The sequence below is a fragment of the Lathamus discolor genome, chromosome 6 (genome assembly GCF_037157495.1).
Source record: "Lathamus discolor isolate bLatDis1 chromosome 6, bLatDis1.hap1, whole genome shotgun sequence".
Lineage (NCBI taxonomy): Eukaryota > Metazoa > Chordata > Aves > Psittaciformes > Psittacidae > Lathamus > Lathamus discolor.
In genome coordinates, this window is record NC_088889.1 from 50,028,577 (window position 1) to 50,048,742 (window position 20,166).

The window sequence follows — 20,166 nt, forward strand, 5'->3', positions numbered from 1 at the left end:
TGTTAACCTCTTCTCTCAAGAAGTAAATTGAATTGCTGTTATAAAGCTGGCAGACCTCATACCAGAGGGTTTTTGGCTTTGCTCAGCACTTCATCTCAGGATTTACTGGCATTTACAAGGCAGTACCTATGATGCATTCACACATGTGATTAGGTTCAAGGGTCACCTCCACTGCAGCAGTGTAGCAAAATTTTCCACAGTGGAATGAAGCTTAGACCTTTCCCAAAATCCAGTTACTTGAGCTTCGCCCAGCTGTTTCTTGCAGTTTGTCCCACAGTAAGTGGGACACTTAGAGGCAGAAGGTGGGAATGCGTGCTCTAGGGTTTGCAGGCAGGCCTGGATCACCACCACACTGTGATGGAATAGGGTGTCGGGTGGGTTAGCTGTTTTTCTGTGCTGCAAGTTCTTTCAAGAGAGATCTTTGCAGTATTTTCTTTTGTGAAGTTTGGGAAGCTGATGTGGATTTAAAGGGGAAAAAAATGTGGATTTCTGCCTCATTCAGCCCCAGCAGATACAGTGTTAGGGCTGTTCTGTAGGGTCACTGTGACCTGCCAGCGGAGAGGAACTTCTACGCAATACGAATATCCTGGGTTTAGTGCAGTTTCCTCAGCTGTGGTTTGTTCTTTTTATTCGAATGGCTATAAAAAATTCTACAGGAAAATTCCTGGTATGTGCTCTGTCTATACCATTAGTCAGCATAGGGGAGATGCAAGGAGAATTATAAAGTGCCTTCAGCATTCCAGACTTCATGTAGGTAAACAGAGGGGCTTTTAGAAATGCCTTTGTCGTATAGAATCATAGAATCATAGAATCATAGAATGATTAGGGTTGGAAAGGACCTCAAGATCATCTAGTTCCAACCCCCCTGCCATGGACAGGGACACCTCACACTAAACCATCCAACACAAGGCTTCATCCATCCTGGCCTTGAACACCGCCAGGGATGGAGCACTCACAACCTCCCTGGGCAACCGATTCCAGTGTCTCACCACCCTAACAGGAAAGAATTTCCTCCTTATATCCAATCTAAACTTCCCATGTTTAGGTTTTAACCCGTTACCCCTTGTCCTGTCACTACAGTCCCTGATGAAGAGTCCCTCCCCAGCATCCCTATAGGCCCCCTTCAGATACTGGAAGGCTGCTATGAGGTCTCCACGCAGCCTTCTCTTCTCCAGGCTGAACAGCCCCAACTTCCTCAGCCTGTCTTCATACAGGAGGTGCTCCAGTCCCCTGATCATCCTCGTGGCCCTCCTCTGGACTTGTTCCAGCAGTTCCATGTCCTTTTTATGTTGAGGACACCAGAACTGCACACAATACTCCAGGTGAGGTCTCACAAGAGCAGAGTAGAGGGGCAGGATCACCTCCTTCAACCTGCTGGTCACATTCCTTTTGATGCAGCCCAGGATACGGTTGGCTTTCTGGGCTAGTTCCTTTTAAAAATCGACTAGAATATTTATTCCTACTGCAGCAGAGCTTTGTTTCCCATGCTGTTGGTGGTATATCTGTGTAAAATAGCTGAAATCAGTGTGGCTTCCAGGCTTCCTTATGGCAATGTCTGTACCTTGGTATTGTACCCATAGTATAATGGAATGTTTGCTTTCTTCGCTTGTTTCAGTAAGAGGTCTCACGCTTTTTTCCTTGTCAGGCTAATAGGAAAGCCTGATTGTGTTTCCCTGTGGGGAAAAGATACTGCCAAAGATTTTCTGCACCTTTTTCACGTGGAATCTCTATTGTGTCACTGTTCAACAATATCGCCAGTTTGATGACTGCCAACTAGATTGTACTACTGGGATAACAAGCAGTATTTAGCAATCACAGAAGACATCAGAGGTGAAACTCAGCAGTGTTCTATGCCATCGTGTAACAGTCTTTCCTCTTGGTTTTGGTAGCTTCTTGATTTAGTGGGTGTTCATAGGTGGAAGTCTGCCTATGTGCCTTATCTGTTGTGCATCAGATGTCTTTCTCTGAGCTATCCTCCATGATGCTTTCTCTTTTCTCTAGATTGTCCCCAGCCACCACAGCCTGAGAATGGAGGCTATAAGTGCCACCCTAGCCCCTGCAACAACCCTCTGACGTCAGGCAGTGTCATTGAGTATCTTTGCGTTGAAGGCTACATGCTGAAAGGAGATTATAAATACTTGACCTGCAAGAATGGAGAGTGGAACCCAGCCATGGAAGTCAGCTGCAGGCTCAGCCCGGGTGAGTGCTCCCTGACTCCAGTGAAACAGTTAGAATTGCCCTTGCACCCGCTTTTCAGATTACCCTTAAACACTGCATCAGGGTGATGCTGAGGAAGTCTGTACAGCTGCCTCTCATTACTCCAGCAGTTGCATAAATGGGGCTCATAACCACAGCTCTTCATTAAAAACATCTCTTGTGTAAGAGCCCGTGAGATGCAGGCGCAGAGTCCCTAACACAAGGAGATAACGCATGGAAAGGAGTGTAAAGAAGGCAACTTGTTACTTAGGTGGAGCCTCTTATTTTGACATCCCAGAAGTGGTAGAGGCCCGAACTGAAGCATTGTCCCTGCTGTCTGGTTTTGCTTCTGATGACAGCACGTTTCCTTCTGTGGCGTACCTGTATGTCCACGTGTGCAAGTGCATGTGTGAGTATGTAGAACCAGTTTTCCATGCAGACAGGTTAAGTAACTGTTGGCCTCCTCTGGTAAAGAGTTCGATGGTACTGCTTTTCACTGTACTGGCAGGAAAGAACGTTGCTGACATGGTTTCTGCTTCTCTCCAAATGGAAGTGGACAGCTTTGTTTTGTGGCTGTCTCACAGCTGAACAGGAGTTCCTCCATCAAAGCAGGAAAGTAAAGAGGTTTGCAGGAAAACGTTCATCACACAGCTCTTAGTTTGTCTACAGCTTTTCTGGTTTTAAAAGCATTTGTACCGCATAAAGAGAGAACTGCCTTCCCTCTTCAAGTTTGGCTTGTTGATGGAGTCTTACCGCTCAATCATGCTGAATCAGCAAAGCGTGCACTCCAGGATGAAGTCCAGTAATCCATAAAGCAAAATGTGTTAGCTTAATCAGAAGGAAACAGGAAAGTACCTTCTTTAAGCTCTTCATGGAGCTCACGGCATACCTACAATCTGTGGAACATCCTGTCCTGTCCCAAAGACACTGTCTTCTCAGTGTCTCTGTCACAGCCACTCCTATAGCTCCTTCCTATGATGTATAAGGAAGGGAACTGGGAGTTTACTTGGCAGCTACCAGATCCTGAAGAGGTTTTTCAAATCGGCATAAGCTTTCTTTCCATGGTGGTTCCTTCCCTCTTGCTACACCCAGGCTGAAGAACAAAGCTCTGCTATTGCAGGTAGTGTTCCCTGGGTGGCATTTCTGCCTGGTGGCACTTGGCCTATATCAAAGCTGAAAGGATTGTGTTATGATGAGCAGAAATCCCTCAGATTTCTTTAACATTCTGAAGGGTCAGTGGCCCTATCAAACATATGGAGCCTCAGAAGTCTGACCCAGGGAAAAAGCCGTTGCTTTCACAGCACAGGCTCTGAACAGCTGGTCAGCTGATGTTTAACTAGCTGGTCTCTTTCACGGGGCTACAAGGAGGATGAGATTAGGAGACAATAATGAGAAAGACATGGTTGGTAATGGGTAAGATCCCACCTGCTCTTTGTAGAGTAAATGAAATTCCTAGCAGTTACCAAATGTTTTGTGTAGCTCTGAGCCTGTCAGCCCCATAGCCTTTTGACAGTTTATTGTATGAGTTAGCATCCTGTTGGAATATGAGATGGTGAATGTGCTGGAGTGTACCCTGGATAGTGAGCAGTTTTACAGCATCATGTACTGATGCTGAGAATGGAGCACTCTTTTTTGCCCGCCCTCTTTCCTGTCAGCATATTCAGAGAGCCCTTAGTAATGCTGAAGATGGAGATCCTTACTCAAACCTATTTGCCGTAGAGAAAAATGTACCAGATACTGGGTTTTTTTTTGGTTTTGGGTTGGTTTTGTTTGGTTGTTTCATTTTGTGTGGTTTTGTTTGTGTTTTTGTTGTGGTTGGTTTGGTTTGGATTTTTAACCTGCTAAGAGATCAAGCTACTTCTGAAAAATTTCAGGAAAACAAGTTCAAAATAACCAGTAGGTTTGACCTCCAGCTTACATGCCTGTTTTGGGCTTAGATTTCAGGCTGGAGGCTTAAAACCGGTGGTCTTCCAGCTTTTTTCTTCTATTTGCGTGCTGTTCTTTCCCTCATCCATACCTGCATGTGTGTCCTGCATCCCTGTGCAGTTTGAGACCTGTGCTCCTGAAGAATGCGTTGAATGTAGCAAAAAGGAATTGCATACATGGGCGTATCTCTAACGTGAAATACACAATAGTATTTGCCGATGGAAAGGTGAGGTTTTTCAGATCTCTGTGAAAGATGTATATGTGTTGCCTCTGTTACTAATTTACAGGCAGCTATTTGCTCTAGGGAGGTGAAAGAACTAGTGTTGCATTCTAGGCATGATATGCAGTGTTCAGCAATACCAGCTGCAGGCCTTTCTCTCTCCACACCGCATGTATTCCTGTCTTGCAATGGCCCTTTAAAAGCCAAATTGGTTCCCGTACAGTCACAGGGCTCAGCTAAGGAAAGTCAGGAGTAATGTGAACAGGGCACATGTATCTAACACTGAAAACTCTGCATCCTGAAGCAACAGCTGTCTTCCCTCTCTGTTCCTGGCATATGTTTGTGTGAGAGAGGAACTGAATACTTGCTGTGTCCTAAATGTACCCACCCAGGTGACTTCCACCCCTTCCTTTGGGAGGCTGTTCCTTCAGCCAAGAAAACCCATTATTTGGAACTTTTTCTATTGTTTGGCCTAAAATATCCTGCTCATTGTGCTAGACAATTATTGGCCTTGCTGGTGACATAGGGTGTTTTCTAGCTTTTGCTCAGCCAGATCTATATGTTACATGACCCTTACCACCATCTATCAGTTCCCATGGCCTGCTTGCACTGCTTTTCTGTTTGCCGTGGTTTTTTCCAAAGGATGCTTCTATGTGCATGTTCTATTTTAGATTCCCTGTATGGCTGTTGTAGAGATGTCAGCTTAGGCTCTAAACTGTCCTGTATGAGAGAGCTGATATGCCCTGACCGTATGGGGAGCTTGAGTTCCTCACATATGTGCCCAAGTGTAATTCCTGAGACCAGGCAATGTGGATGTTTTTTCTTTTCTTATGACAGTGATTTAAAGGAGTGGATCATTTTACCTTGCGTTCCTCTTGGTTTTGTAGAAAAGGACTCTCCTCCAACAATTGGAGTACCCACACTGTCCATAGTAGCCTCCACAGCAAGCTCTGTCGCCCTGATTCTGCTCTTGGTTGTGCTGTTTGTTTTGCTGCAGCCAAAGCTGAAGTCGTTCCATCATAGCAGGTAAGTGTAGCTGGGGTTTGGAGGGGCTCAGAGGCATCCTGTTTCTTTGCAACAGAAATGCATTAAGGTACTTGGTTTAGACATCCATTTTGGAGCAGCTTACCTACTCTCAGTGGCACCTCTGCCCCATGGCCCAGCAGTAGTCTGAAATGGTGATCTGTGATACCCAGCTGCAGGCCCCATTCAGACATGCATCTGATGAGTGGTTTCTTTGCTTTTTTTCCTTGGCTCTAAATGTGAAAAGTTATGATCCCTACTAACCTGGCTATAAGTAATCTCCTGTGCCTTGTAGCCTTGGATAGCTACTAAAGTATGTGTCCGGGATATATATGTATATCTACCCCAGTCTCTTTGTGAAATCCTATGGACATGAATGTAGGCAATACTGCCGATTAGCATGCAAATCTGCCATTGTTCCCCAGTGTGGGAGGAGAAACCTCCTGTCCTGGGTTTGTGGATGGGAGGAGGGACCCAGCCATAACACTGCTGGCTGAGGTCAGCAAAGCCACTGTGGACTCTCTCTTCTGAACCAGCTACTAGTGCTCCTTAAAGAAGAGCAGACATGGCTGTCCAGCAGTGGGGAGGTTGAGAAGTGGAGCCTGTCCTTTTCTGAGGCAGTCCAAAGCACTGGAAAAGAAATACTCAGTCTCAGGACTCTGGCCTAGGTTATTTGTGAGCCGAGGTTGTTCACATTGTTCCAGTTTAAGAGCTGCCCCACCAGAGGTTGTGTCGCCAGCAGCAAAGGTGACAGAAAAGGCAGTGCTGGGTGTTGCAGAGTGTATCAGTTGAACAAACTGAAATCAGCAGTGGTCAGAGCTTGTTTTTTCATCCGCTGACAGCAGAGGGCTCTGAATCATGATCTTTGTCAGATTTAGCTGGAGGCAGGTGAGGTGGGAAGCACTGTAACCTTTTTCAGCTCTTGCTGCTAAATCCATCAGGCACTGTGAGTTACAGCCCCTGTTCATGTTTATGGCAATTCACAGTAGGGCTGCAAGGCTATGCTTGCTTGCCTTTGTTAAACCACCATTCATGTTTCTGTCCTCCCGTAAATAGGTCAGTGGTGAGCGTTAGAGTTCTGCTGTGGGAGGTTCCTGGAGTTCATGGTAACATACTAAAATATAAATACTCAACTTGATTTCTTCTCCTCCTCTTCCCCCCTTTTGTTTCTTTTTTTTAAGGCGAGACCAAGGTGTGTCTGGAGATCAGGTCTCCATCATGGTGGATGGCGTCCAAGTGGCCTTGCCATCCTATGAAGAAGCGGTGTATGGCAGCACAGGGAACTGCATTCCACCCTCGGACTCCCGAGTGCAGATTGTGCTCTCAGAGGGAGCTAGTCAGAATGGAGCCAGAGAAATGCAACAGCAGGACCAAGGGGCTCGCAATAGCTTTGAAAGAGAAGATGAAGCCCCTGGACATTCTGGACTGTGTGAAGCCAGTGGCTCTCAGCGCTCTGAAACTGTTCTTGTGCATCAGGCTGCTACCTCTTCCTGGGTAGCTGGCATGGCTAGCAGTAGACCTGTACGCAAAGAAGTCCAAGATTCAGAAAGCAGTGACATACAGAGCCTTTTATCGCTCACTTCCTCTGAGGAATACACAGATGGTATGTAACTTGGGCAGCGAGCACGGAATGAGACCCTTCTAAGAGTAGGTCCTGCAGTTGACTACCTAGAATGAAAATGGCAAGGAATGCCCCTATGTATGTCAGGCAAAGGAGGAGCTTTTGAAAAGAGATGTCCCAGTCTCCATGGCATGTTTCACAACTTTTATGTGCAAGCCGTGTTTTGATGCCTTTTTCTGAAGTATGTGGCACTCAGACTGGAAGCCCAGAGCAGCCTGGAAAGACTGTTGGGGTTCTTCTATTCACTCTCGTTGCCTTAGCAAAGGATTTGCAGAGAAATGCCAACATCACAGTGCAAATGCAGTAAAATAGCTGTATTTGTGCAAAACAAGTTGGTGGGAGTGGGAGGTTATGCTTGGAATACACACCCTTTGTGATGTTTGGGCTTCTTCATTTTTAGACTGTTTAAGTAAACGGCTTACTGCCATGGTGCATACAGTGCTGCAGCCATGGCATGTGAGAAGATCCAAAAGGGATGTGCTTGAACGTGCTGTAAGGGCAGAGGGGCACGTCTGTTAAACAGCCAGCACATCTTGCATTCTCCACTTCTGTTCTGCCCTGAAGGAGTGGCTTTACAGTGCCAGAGCTGACATGAAGCTGCAGCTTAAGGTTGCTTCTACAGAGATTGCTTGTCTTAGGCAAGAAGTGTAACTGGCTTGTAGGTAGCTCAGGGCAGAGCTTCTCCTTTCCATAGTGTCAAGCCCTACAGACATAGTAATGCCATGCAGAACCCTTGCAGTAAAAACAGTTAAAGGGGATTTCTGCTAAAGGTTGAATAGCAACATGTCCTGAGCCAGGCATTAAACCTCAAGTGCTTAAACAGCAGAAAGCCAGGAGTGAAGCTTAACAAAACAAGTCCATAGTGTAGAAATTAGAGGATGTTGCCTCTGCACTGTGTCGTTTTTATCACTGCCTGAAAACATGTACTGCATCTAAGGCCTGTTGTAGAGCAACAGATTGCCCCTTGCAGCAGGAGACTATAAGGCTTGTGCTTATGGCTCGAGAATGAAGAAGATGCAGCTACTGGATGAGGCTGCATTTTTTTTCAAGTTAGATAAGGGCAAGTGTGGTTTTTGTATTTCCAACCATCCCTGTCACAGTCAGAAACATGCCTTGGACATTTTTAGGAGCTAAAAAGATTTTTGAGGTTATGGGAAAGAAAGGAACTGTCATTCCCAAGGGAAATTATTACCTTCCTCTATTAAACATTGATGAGGCTTTACTGGGAATACTGCATATTGCTGTGGGACCCCCAATTCAAGAGAGATGTGGAGAAACTGGGCAGGCTCTGTTGGAGGCCTGCCAAGATAGATAGGGGCTTGTGAGGAGTGACTGAAGGAGCTGGGCTCCTTCGCTCTGGTGAAGAAGCAGCTAAGGGCCAAGCCAACAGTTACTTTTCAGGGAGGTGAAAAGACTGTGGAGCCAAGCTCTTCTCAGCCAGTTGATGTAACACGGGACAGTGGCCACAAGCTGTAGTTTGACAGATTCAGTTGGGCTTTAGGAAAACATTTTGTGCTAGGAGAGTAGTGCAGGACTCAGATGGGCACCCGGAGACATGATGGAGTTTGCTGTCCTTTGAGATATTTCAAGGCTGGAGCTGGCAGGGGCAGGTTGAGGCAGTCCTCCAGAGGTCCCTTCTGCTGTGGTATGATGATAGGAAGACTGCATTATCACGAGCCTGTCTTGCTTTCAACAGTAGTTTATTTGTTGACATTGAACCGCAGAAGTTTGACTACTTTTTCCTTTTTCTCTCTCCACCATTCAGATATTCCCTTATTGAAGGAAGCATGAGGCCTGCTGTGTTTGTCTAGCCTTCTCCTCTTGGATTTCTTCCTCTTCCCTTCCCCCTGCGTTCAGGACAGAAGCACTCTGTGCAGCCTTCCCCATCCTTGTGAGCTGTGCCCTGGATACCTCCAAGCAGAGATGCCCTCAGCTGAAGATCCAAAGGATGTCGCCAGGTTGCCTCCTGGATGCACCAGTGGAGTTGGTGCAGTGCTGGCTTCCCCATTCCATCAGCATCAGGGGCTCAAGGAACAGAGTGGATTTGAGCTCTCCTCTCCTCTCCCCCAGCCAGATGTTTGACAGCAGTCTCTGAAGAGCTGCTCTTTTCTTGTGCCTTTCTCCTCCTCACACCGGCTTGTTGCAGCTTATCAGCCTCTCTAGCCCTTCCGCTGCCCAGAGAGCAGTGGCTAAAGGCGCTTGCTCACTGGGTGCAGACAGTTTATACATACATATATATGTTACATAGGCTCTTCTTCCGGCATCCTCTTTGTGATAGGGCAGGACAGAATGCCTCACTGGGACTGAAGCTGGGCTTGGGAGGGATCCCAGTTAAGGGGCAGCTTGTGATGTCCAGAAGCGCCTCAAATGAGATGGGCTGTGTGACAACTTAGCTGTGCAATAACAGTTCACTGAGAATTGCTAGAGCACTGAAGGCTGAGAAGTCCAACATGTCGGAATGCCCTCTGCCCCCTTTTCAAAACCGTCTCCACAGGAGTCCATTCCTGAAGATCACTTGTGTCTCCTTCTTCCTTCTCTACCTGTGCAGCCCACTTGATCATGCCATGTTTCTAGAAGCTGGGACTGTACCACCACCAAAACAACCCTTTCAGCTTTGTTCTGGTGCCAGAACAGCTCCTGGTGTTAGGTTGTAGAAGAGCCTTGGAGAGTGGGCAGTGGTTAGCAGAGCCCAGAAAGCTTGAAGGAAGGGACTTCCAGTTAACCAGCCCTGTGTTAACTATGAGATAGCCCCATTTACTTGAGACATCAGAACTGGTACCAAATTTGTGGCCCCACTGTTCTGAATAAGCTGTGTGTCTCAAAGCTTTTTCAGTTATGGTGGTTCTGCACTAAAGCTTAGGTTCCTTAGGTCATAGCTCTACTTTGAGGTCTAATCTGGAAGTGGTTCAGGTATTTGAAATGTCAAGAGAGAAAATGTCAAGAGAAAGAAATGCCACAGGTAGTAAATGCCTAGTGCCATTGGTGCAATCCCAGGTTACCTTTCCAGCCACACTAGGTACCTTGGTACTTGAATCCTGGTTAGCTGCCATCTCAGAGACTACTTTGTCTTCCTAGCTTCATACAGCAAGAGTCTGCTGTTGTATCCTAATGGGCTTCAGCAGGCCCACAAAGAAGGGCTCCTTCCTTGTGGCTGGGAGTAAACAGCGTTTATAAAGTCTTCTCAACCCAGCACAGTTGCGTGTTGCTGCAAGGGAAGGCTGGCTCCATTGACAGCAGTGCCAGAGGACACCACAGCTTATTCCTGAACCTAGGTTTTGAAGATTATTTTAAGTTCTGGTAACAGGGAAAAGAAAATCCCAAAATATGTATACCTCTGCCCCCGCCATTATCTACAGCGGGTCAGAACATCCTGGTTGCTGTTAACAGCACTCTCATTTTGCAGGAAGCCACATTCATCTGGGGTAGGTGATCCAGTCACAAAGGCATTGTGGTGGTTGTAAGGTTCTTTACCAGGGAGGTCTGGATGCTGTTCCATGGGATTGGTTTCAGCAAGAAGAGTTGGCTTCTTAGATGCATGTAACTTGTCGTAACTATCTTGAAGTAACCAGGGAAGTGTTTGCCCTGTGAGAAGCTGCTAAATTTTTGAGTTGAAGGAGCAAAATGTCATGGCCTTACACATCATGTGGTAACGTACAGGTAAATAGGGATGCTGTCTTTGCTGCTTTGCTTTTGGCTTATATGATCTTCACCATCCTCACTCTAGTTGCCCCAGGAACATACCGACACAGTACTTGGTAAAAGTGATGCAACACCTTTATATATAAAATTACTGTGGCTTAGCTCCAGTTCCTGGAAATGGGGATTAGCCACAGTATCCACCCATTGTACCCACTGCTCCTGTTCTTGATTAACTGTAAAATCCCAGGACATCTGGGACAGCATGTGCCTGTGAATGGAAAAATCCTATTTTCCCTATCCTTGTTTTAGAGGGATGTTATTAATTTAAAAATACAGTATTTTAAACTTCTTCCTTGCTCATTTTACCTTGCATTAACACAGGGATTTGATAAATTCCATTTGGGTGGGTTGGGTATTTTTTTGTTCAGTTTGGATGGTGAAAATCCCATGTCCCTTTACAATGGGCTGCAGTGTCTCAGCTTCAGGCATTGTAGGGGGCAAATGTTGTTTACACGTCTGCTATTGGAACTTCAGAAGATAAGCATGGGAAAGCTTGTATTTAGTTTGTACCTTCTACCTTGGAGATTGTCTAAGCTTGGGCGAATTGTCTCATTCACTGGTTTATCGGGACAAACAGAGGCATCGAGCGAGTGCAGTGGTAAGGGAGTATGGAGGGAAGAGTATGAGACTTCGACTTCTTTCCTGCTACCTAACCAAGTTGGAGCAGGAGGAGTTGCTCTCTGTGCACTTAAGGTCCTGTTTGCTCAAACTGACGCTCAGCAGTCAAGGTGTACATCCTGTTTCCCTGCAAGGGACAGTGCTTTAACTTAGTGTTGCCATCAGGTTGGTGGGAGAATACCACAATGAATCTGGAAGCTGATCCCAAGGCCTGACCTCGTCCTGGACAGGAGCCTGTTCCACCAGTAGAAAGCACATATGGAGTGGCCCTGCCTCTCTCTGCTACTGTAAAGTGAGCAGCTGCCAGTTTGGGAGAGAAGAACACAATCTGGGTGGGGAGGAGAAGGAAGCAAGCTGCACAGACGAGGGAGTGCTTTAGTTTTGTTTCTTTTATAGAAACTGTGGGAAATGGCTTTACTACGGAGCGGGAAGTGCGGAAAATATGCAAGCACAGATCTTGTGATCACCATAAACAGGCAGCTTCTGTTGGCTTGCTGAGGGTACGCCAGCAGCTCCCAGGCTGGTCTCTGGTGTGCTGGCTGGTAACCCCAGCTCACACTTCCAGCTCCTGCTCAAGAGCCTGTCCCCTGCAACACCACTTGTGGGAATAGGCCCCAGGCACCCGTGCAACCCAGAACATGGAAAATGGTTTGCGGGCATCACATCCCTCTTGCCCATGTTCTCAGCTTTAGTGTTTATTTTCGTATGAAGTGAGGTAGAATGGCTGGGGAGGAACCTGAGAGATGTCTTCTCGATGAGGTTTTTTTGAGGGAGGTGGGAGCAAGGCCTCACTTTCCTGATTATCAAGCAATTGCCACTCATTTGTGTTTGCCTTCATTCTGTGGCTGGGAAGGATCGGGAAGGCTTTTGGGCTGAGGTTAAAAAAAAAAAAGGAACAAAAAAAGTTAACCCCACCCCAAAAAAACCCTCCCAAACAGTCAGAAACCCCAGCAAAACCGAAATTGCACGGTCGTGTCTCGTGTGAGCAAGGGCCGAGGCTTAAAGATCTTTCAGTGGTGAGCTCTGCTCTGTCTTGAGAGCGTTCATTACCTCTGAGCAAAGAGTGGCCTCTTTGGGTGTTGCCATAGGTAGGTGCAGCCTGGATCTTGGCTCAGATCACAAGGGCTCAGCCTTGCAGGGTGTAACACAGCACATTACTGGGGTTTTTTAATATATATATTTTTTATGATGGGGCCACAGCCGCTTTCCCTCCCCCCCCCCCCTCCCCGGCCTATGTTTGGCAGAAGAATTCAAAGGGAGGTATTTCTTCCCATTTAACACTCCTGACATAATCATCTCGTGCTCGTACATGCTGGATCCTGGGATATTCAGGAACATCAAAACAGTTACACTGGGAAAATGAACATAGCACTTATTTTAAAGGTTTCAGCTATTTTTTGGAGTCCGATACGTTAAAAAAGGGCATTTCAGAAATCGAGACTATGAAAGTGCAATAGAAAAACCTCCTTGCTCCTTTTCAGTTGCATAGTTTAAAAAAAATGAAGAAAATTGAACCTACTTCAGTGTTTACAGCCCAAGTGTGGCAGAACTGGACCAGCCTGAGAGAACCAGGAAGTGAAGCTGACAGAGTCTCCAGTCAGGATCTGCATGCTGAAGCTCAGCTCAGAGGGTGAGCCAGCTTGAATTGGGTGAGAGGCTGCCCTGCGGGGGGGCGGTCAGCAGCATTGGTGGAAGAGATGGGTTTGTGTGGTTTTGCTTTAAATAGCTTGCATCTCCCCACCACTACTGCATAAGAGGTGAAAAACGAAGCCAGGAGGAGAGATGTGCTGTAGCATGTCAGCCTGTGGAGTTGCTGCCAAGTTAAGGAGTTTGGGAAGGAGAAAAGCTTAATGCATTTATCCCTTTTCTTAACCACCAGGGAACTTGCAGTGTAGAAGCATACTTACCCAGCAAGCATGTTGCTTGTTCACCCCTCAGACATCTCCCCTGAGGTTTCCGCTTGGCCTTTCAGCTCTGGTGTGGTGAACTGTTTAATGCATCTGAAGCCTTTATTTGGCTTTTCAGCACGTGGAGAAGTCAGGTGTGTCAGGAGGAAATCTGTTCCACGTGCTCTGGGAGTAAACATCCTAAGATGCTCCCAGAGGTGGATGACTTGGGTCAGTACTAAGGAGTAGAGCTGAGAGAGCAACAGGCTCAGCCCTTGGGAGTCATCTGGGATGGCCAAGTCACTTGTGGCACAGAAAACAGAACCCAAGGAGGGGGGTAAGGAAGGGCTGTAACTGCATAGAGGTATGCTGCAGGCTCATGGGCTAATGCATTCGTGACTGGGCTGTAAGGAAGCTTGTGCTTCATTTAGGTGATTTAGCAGATACCAGCAGGCTTGCTGTATAAAAAAATCAATTTCCAACTGGTTGGACCCACTGAGATTTCCTCGCTGACCTTTTCAGGCCACTTTTGTGAAACCTGCTGTTACTGTTCTGATAGCAGTTGTTCAAAGGAAAACAAATCTGCCTTACTACTCTCTCCAGATAACTAATTAAATCAGTGTCACTTTCTGGTTTCTGTATATAAATGCAATAAACCCCATCCATTTTGCACGTCCTGCCTCACCCTGTCCTCATCCTTCAGTCCTTACCAGGGAACTGCCGATCAAACTTGCTCTTTGTGAAAACCTTTGTTTGCAGAAGAACTTAGGAAACCTTTATTCTCTGATACACATTGGAAGCGCAGAGAGGTTTCCTGGAGCAGGCTTCCTTGTAAGGCTGTATTGTTATACAGGAAATAAGCCTTTTTCCAATCCTGCATCCCCTCCTCCTGTCCTTGCGCACCAGGACAGAGCAGCCGCTTCCCACACCTCCGCTCAGGGCCCTGTGTGCAGCACTGCTTCCCAACAGGCCCCTGCAGGGATGTGCAGCTACATGTACCCACCAGAGCAGGTTCTGCTGATGTCCGCATGTGCTTCCCGTGAGCTCTGCTGCTGCTTCTGTCCTCGTGTGAGCAAGGATGAAGGCGACGGAGCTGTGCTGGAAAATGTTTCTGGTTCTCCAATATGCTTCCTTCCAAAAGAAACCAAGGGAGGTTGGCTGTGAAGCGGATGTCTGAGATGCGGTGGGTAGGGTGCTGGTGATTACTGATGCAAATGGAAGGGGATATCGGTTGCCTTTGTGCATTAATCTTCTTTCCTGTATGTGTTTTCTTTTTATCTGAATTGCACCACTATGGAATTATTTGCAGAATGGTACTCCATATATATGTGGGATTTAAAAACAAAACCATAATTGATACTGTGCAGGATGTCACTCAATTGGTTTTATTTTGCTTTATTTTATATATATTTTCTGGTATCCTGTACATTGCAGTGGGTGTGAAGATAGTATTTTAATATTTGTACAAAGTTTAATTTAATTGTTCTATGTATATAACTGCATTTCTAAATTAAAAAAATCTTTTGAAGTGAAGCTGTAATCTCTTGTGTATTTCTTTTGACCACTTGGGCCCAGTAGACTGAAAATGTGGCAGGCCATCAGTGAGTAAATTGCAGTAGTGTAGTGCCTTCTCTGTGCAGATTGGGATGAAGCTAAGCTGGGTATGTTCACTTAGCTTGTGGAATCACAGAATGGTTTGGATTCGAAGGGACTTTAAAGCTCACCAGTTCCAACCCCCTGCCATGGGCAGGGACACCTTCCACTAGACCAGGCTGCTCCAAGCCCCTTCCAGCCTGGCCTTGAGCACTTCCAGGGATGGGGCAGCCACAGCTTCTCTGGGCAACCTGTGCCAGTGCCTCACCACCCTCACAGGGAAGAGCTTCTGCCTTGTATTTCACCTAAATCTATCAGTTTAAAGCCATTTTCCCCTGTCCTATCATTACATGCCCTTGTAAAAACTCCCTCTCCAGCTTTCCTATATGCCCCCTTTAGTCACTGGAAGGCTACTATAATGTCTCCCTGGAGCCTTCTCCAGGCAGAACAACCCCAGCTCTCTCAGCCTGTCTTCACAGGAGAGGTGCCCCAGCCCTCTGACCATCTTTGTGGCCCTTACCTGCACTCATTCCCACAGCTCCCCGTCCCTCTTGTGCTGGGGCCCCAGAGCCGAGTGCAGCACCGCAGGTCAGGTACAGGGTTGGTGCAGCTGTACAAGGGTCATCTGTTTCCAAAAACACAGATTTGATGTAAGGAGAGAAGATGCATTTTGGGGAGCGTTTGAAGCAACTACGGCATGGTTCTCTTACAGTCCCCTGCTTGCTGGGCTTGGAACCCACACTGACGACTGAGGCAGCAATAGCTGATGGCTACTGCAGTGTCTCCATCCGACGGTGGGGCCTTTGGGAACAGTGAGTCAGGAGAGACCGGCCAAGTTGTTAACAATGGGAAAGAGGAAGGGAGAAAGGTTTAAAAAGATGATGTATGTTATGGCATGGGAGTACTTTGGGGAGAAAGGAGGGGTGAACATCATAAATATGTAATTTATCATGGAGATAAGGAGTACAATGCATGTAGGAAGAGGGTGGTGTTTTTAGAGGGAAAATAGCTCTCACTGGGGAAATATTAATCCCAAGTGGGCAGCAGGACAGCACTGGAGACATTGGAGAGATCTTTCAAATCTATGGGTGTAGACAGTGTAGGCCAAGGTGCAGAGGTTTGGCCCAGTGTGGGCTCTGCATTTCCCTCTTCTAGGTAGCTGAGTTCTGCTGCACTAGGATGCTGCAGGAGCAGAAACTGGAGAGGAGCAGACACCCACTGTTCTGTTAGTGCCATAATGGGCCCCTTTTATTATTGTTACTAGTGTTTGCTTTGCTTCAAAGACCTAAGGTAACATTGCCCTCTGAGGCAAGTGTGCTACTGAGCACTCCTTTCTTTTAAGGAGGTCTGTTGGTGCTGTAAAAGGGAAGGAGAGTGGGGATCCTTTCGGCCAACTTGTTCAAAGCAAAGTCCTTAGAGATGGTACGAGATTTTTGTATACTCATACATGTGATTCTCATCGTCTGTGGAGGAAAGGACAAGTTAAGAGAAGGGAAGGGGTGACATCTATCTTCCTCCTATTTCCATTTATTCCTTGATTTATTCCCACATGGTAAGCCGATCTTGCTGCAAAACTGGAGCTCGGTGGCCTGTGCAGACAGTTGGCACGTGGGAAGTCAGTGGCCTCCAGGAATTAACTTTACTGTTTTTCACAGGAATAATTTACTGCTTTCCTGCCGCAGCAGTTCTGGAGCTGGGAATGTGCCCTTCTTGTTGTTCTGCTGCTTTTATCTATTAGACACATTGGAAATAATTTGTCACCTCTGGTTTGTGCCTGCAGTGAGGAACACCCGAAGGAAGCCAGCCTGAGGCGGGTGGTCTGGAAAACGCTCCCGAACAGAAGGGCAGAAAGGCTGGGGCAGCAGGGACACCAGGGACACCAGGAAAGCAGCCTCCCCACAACGACACTGACCCCGCCACAAAGGCGCTTTGAGAAAGGGGATAGATGGGCTCCTGCCCTCACCGGGCACCCTGTCAGCCAAGAGCACTGCCCTGCCTGGCCCCCAGATGGGATGCTCCATACAGCTGCATTTCCCAGCCCTGTTATAACCGCGCGCTTTAACTCTTTCACAGGATGCAGAACATCTGGAGCATTTCCTCGCCACCCCTGGCTGCTGCATGCCACATCGCCACCGCTGGGAAGCTTCGTGGTGGGTTTGCATTATCAAATCATCTCTTGATGTTGCTTTAGCTTTGCCTCTGCTGGGATCCTGTCCTGCCTCTGACATGGGTTGAATTAGGGTGTCACCAAATGCAGGTTCCCCTGCCCCCGCCAGCAGAAGAATGCTGGCAGGCTATGGGCCAACAAGCCCTGTGCTTTGCAAACCAAGTGTTTGCACAGTCCCTCCTCACTTGCCTGGGCCGTGCAGAGGGTCCCTTGTGTGTGCTGCCACTAGGGAACAGAGCAGGGTCTGGCCAGGACAGGCCACCAGCCCCCAGAACTCATTGGCTGCAGTACTTGGCAAAGCTGCAATGGGCTCTCCCAGCACCAAGCAGGCGTCCTGGCATGCAGGGGAGGGACGGAGAAGCACACACAGTGGGCTGATTCTGTTCCCTTTTGCGGCAGGATCATGTTTAGCGGCAAACTTCACACCTTAACCCTCAGGGAGACCTTGGCATTAGGTGGCTGTCCCTTGGCAGCTCTGTCATCTGGCCTGCACTGAGCTCATGGTGGGTCCGTGGGACTCAGCTCAAGGTTTTTGTGCTACATCCATGACAAAAGCCCAGATCTGGGGTCAAGAGGGCACAGAGTTGTGCCACACGCTGGCATTCAGGACACAAACACCCTTGTTTCCGTGTCTGCTTCTACAGTGCCGTCTGCATCTCCTTGTAGCTGTTTAATGGGGTGGCGTTCGAGACCAGACTGTGTTTGGCAGCTCTGCCTGGCAAGCAGGGTTTGATTTCCAGGCCCATGGATCACAAATGAGGTCAGGGGACCCACTTCACAGGGCAGACACGCTCTCCCTGTCCCCACAGCATACCAGACCATGGCACCCAGCAGCCCTGGAGCAGCCCGCAGCAGGGGCAATAGCGCACTGCAGGGCTGATGCTTTCAGGGAAAGAGGAGGGAACCACAATGTGCTGCAGCATGCTGTGCGTGGCCAAGAGCAGCAAGGAGGCTCTGGCAGCAGGTAGGTGTTCCCCGCCTGTGCCACTGCCGCCTAACAAGGTGTGTGTGCTCCTGCCACCTCCCCGTGGTTCAGAGGCAGCTGGGGGAGAAGAAGGACAGGTTGGAGAGCTGGTGGTGGCAGAGCACATCTCTCCTTACATGTCGATAGCAGCTGGGGTTGCTGCTTGCAAGACTGAGTCTGGGATGGGCAGAGCTGCAGCTGGCACACAGCTGGATTTGCTTCTGCACTGGCTGTGCCCATCAGCAGGCCCTGCCTTAAGAAGGGCTAATGTGCTACCCATGTTTAGAAAATACAGAATGTTCTTCTTTAAACCCAAGTTTAAAGGCCAGGTTTGGGAGTAGCAGCGTTTTCCTGGGGAGGAAAACTCAAGTGGCAAAAAGCCCCCCTGGACAATCCTCATGGGAGCCAGGAGCAGAAGCCTGTCACTTAGGGTGCAACAGCGCTGGGTTTCCCACCTCGGGCTCCCATCCCTGGGTGCTGCAGGGCAGCGTGGGGCTCCCTGCAGCTGGGGCAGGGCAGCAGTCCTGCAGAAATTCCTTTCCTCCATCTCTATGAGCCGCCCCTGCAGGACAGCAGAGATTTCCCTGTAAGGGCTGCTTCCAAGAGGTTTATGATCCTGGGTTCAGCTCTGCAGACAAAGTTGTTACCATTCTACAGTCTGTGTTTCCCCTTATACACCTGACCTGGCTGCAATAACTCTTTCCTCTGGGAAGCTTTAAGATGGTTGATTTGTTACTGAAACCATTCAGCATTTCTCTGGTGCTCCTCAGGTGCTTTTTCAACAGCCTTATGAATAACTGGGAATTTATCTCTGTGGCATGTCGGTGGGTGGGAAGGCCCACGCTGTCCGTGTTGATGGGGAGGGCAAAAAGCAAAGCACAGAAGATTGAAGTAACCTGCTTCAGGTCATACCAGAGGCTGCAAAACAAACACTCTTAATGACATCTTCAGCATGTCTCCTTCCAGACCTCTGCTTAACTGTGAGCTCCCGTTTCTTCTGCATACGGTGATCCTGTCGCCACCCAGAGGAATGGCCCCTTTATTCCAACGCAGGCTGTGCCCAAAGGGAGTGAGTGAAATGGTAATTCAGAGATATTGATTCTCAGCATTGTGGAAGTGTGTGCCAAGGGCAACACCTGCTACATAATCACTCTCTCCTTACTCTGCCTTGTGGCTAATGAGTTCGAGATAAATCAGTCAGGGCCATGCCCTGGGGAATCAAACTGAGGCCCCGCTCTTCCTGTCTCAGACAGATCAGTGGGGACTCCGGAACAGTCATGCAAGAAGTTTAGCTTTATTCTTTGCTGCATTTTGGCAGCAAAATTAGGGATTTCAGAACAAGGCAGTGAAAATATAACTGAACGGAGCATGGAAGGCATCTGCATGCAGGGACACATGGTGCTGGAATACCTCCAAGGCACCGGACTTACGTTTTCTTGCTTACTGGTGCAATAGGGAACAAAGCGTGTTGCTGTTCTGGTTGGTTTATCAGTTGTTGGGCTGGTCCTGGTCCCTGTGAGTTGAGAACCAATCCATTATAGTGATCAAGTTGGAAAGGGGCAGGTAAATGCAACTCTAGGACACCTAAGCCACAACAGCCTCTTGAGATGACAAAATCTGAGATGGTGGTGGCTTTGCTTTCAGACCCCATGTGCTGCACCGAGGCTGTGCATGGCATGGCAGTAGTGCCATCAGCAACTGGGCACTCTGAGGATGCCGTCCTCCTCTCCACGGGCTCTAACCTGGTACTTCCATCTGCAGAGGGTCAGAAGTCATCCTAAACCTGGCTTGGGGCAGAAACTCCTTGGCACAAGCCTAGGTGGTGGAATGTGGGTGCTTTTCTTGCTTTGTCAGACAAAACCCTGCTGATTCCTTCAATGCAAGGGTATGGAATTTGCGTGTGGGTCCTAATGGCCGCCTAATGGGGAAACAAATCTCTGTGGCTACTCAGGGTCATCATCTGCTCCCTGCAGTTGCCAGAGCAACGGGCAGTCATATTCTTACATGCGAGGAAACAAATCGTCCAGACATGATGCCCTTCTGGGCAGTTGTGGCAACTTCCTCTGAAATATCCAAAACCCACAAAATACTATTTCTTTATTCCTTTTTTTTTTTTTTTAATGTCCCAAATATTTTTCTTATTTTGTTGGGTTCCATAACTAAAAAAAAAAAAAAATAGAAAAAGTTATTTAAAACTTTTATGTGTCCCCTTTTTAGTCTGGTGAGGGAGCAGGGGGATATTAATGCTTGAGG

The 20,166-nt window shown here is 47.8% G+C and overlaps 1 protein-coding gene across 9 annotated transcripts in view; it reads left to right on the plus strand.

Moving 5' to 3' along the window:
* The window catches only part of SUSD6 (sushi domain containing 6), a 99,284-nt gene extending 84,562 nt beyond the window's left edge, over nt 1–14,722 (plus strand). For all 9 annotated transcript variants that reach the window (XM_065686771.1, XM_065686769.1, XM_065686777.1 and 6 more), the window contains 4 exons: nt 2,002–2,199; nt 5,230–5,368; nt 6,547–6,968; nt 8,752–14,722. In XM_065686771.1, coding sequence (XP_065542843.1) covers nt 2,002–2,199; nt 5,230–5,368; nt 6,547–6,968; nt 8,752–8,777 — 785 coding nt within the window. In that variant the 3' untranslated portion in view covers nt 8,778–14,722. The remainder of the gene's footprint in view (nt 1–2,001; nt 2,200–5,229; nt 5,369–6,546; nt 6,969–8,751) is intronic.
* Nucleotides 14,723–20,166: the final 5,444 nt, after the last annotated feature.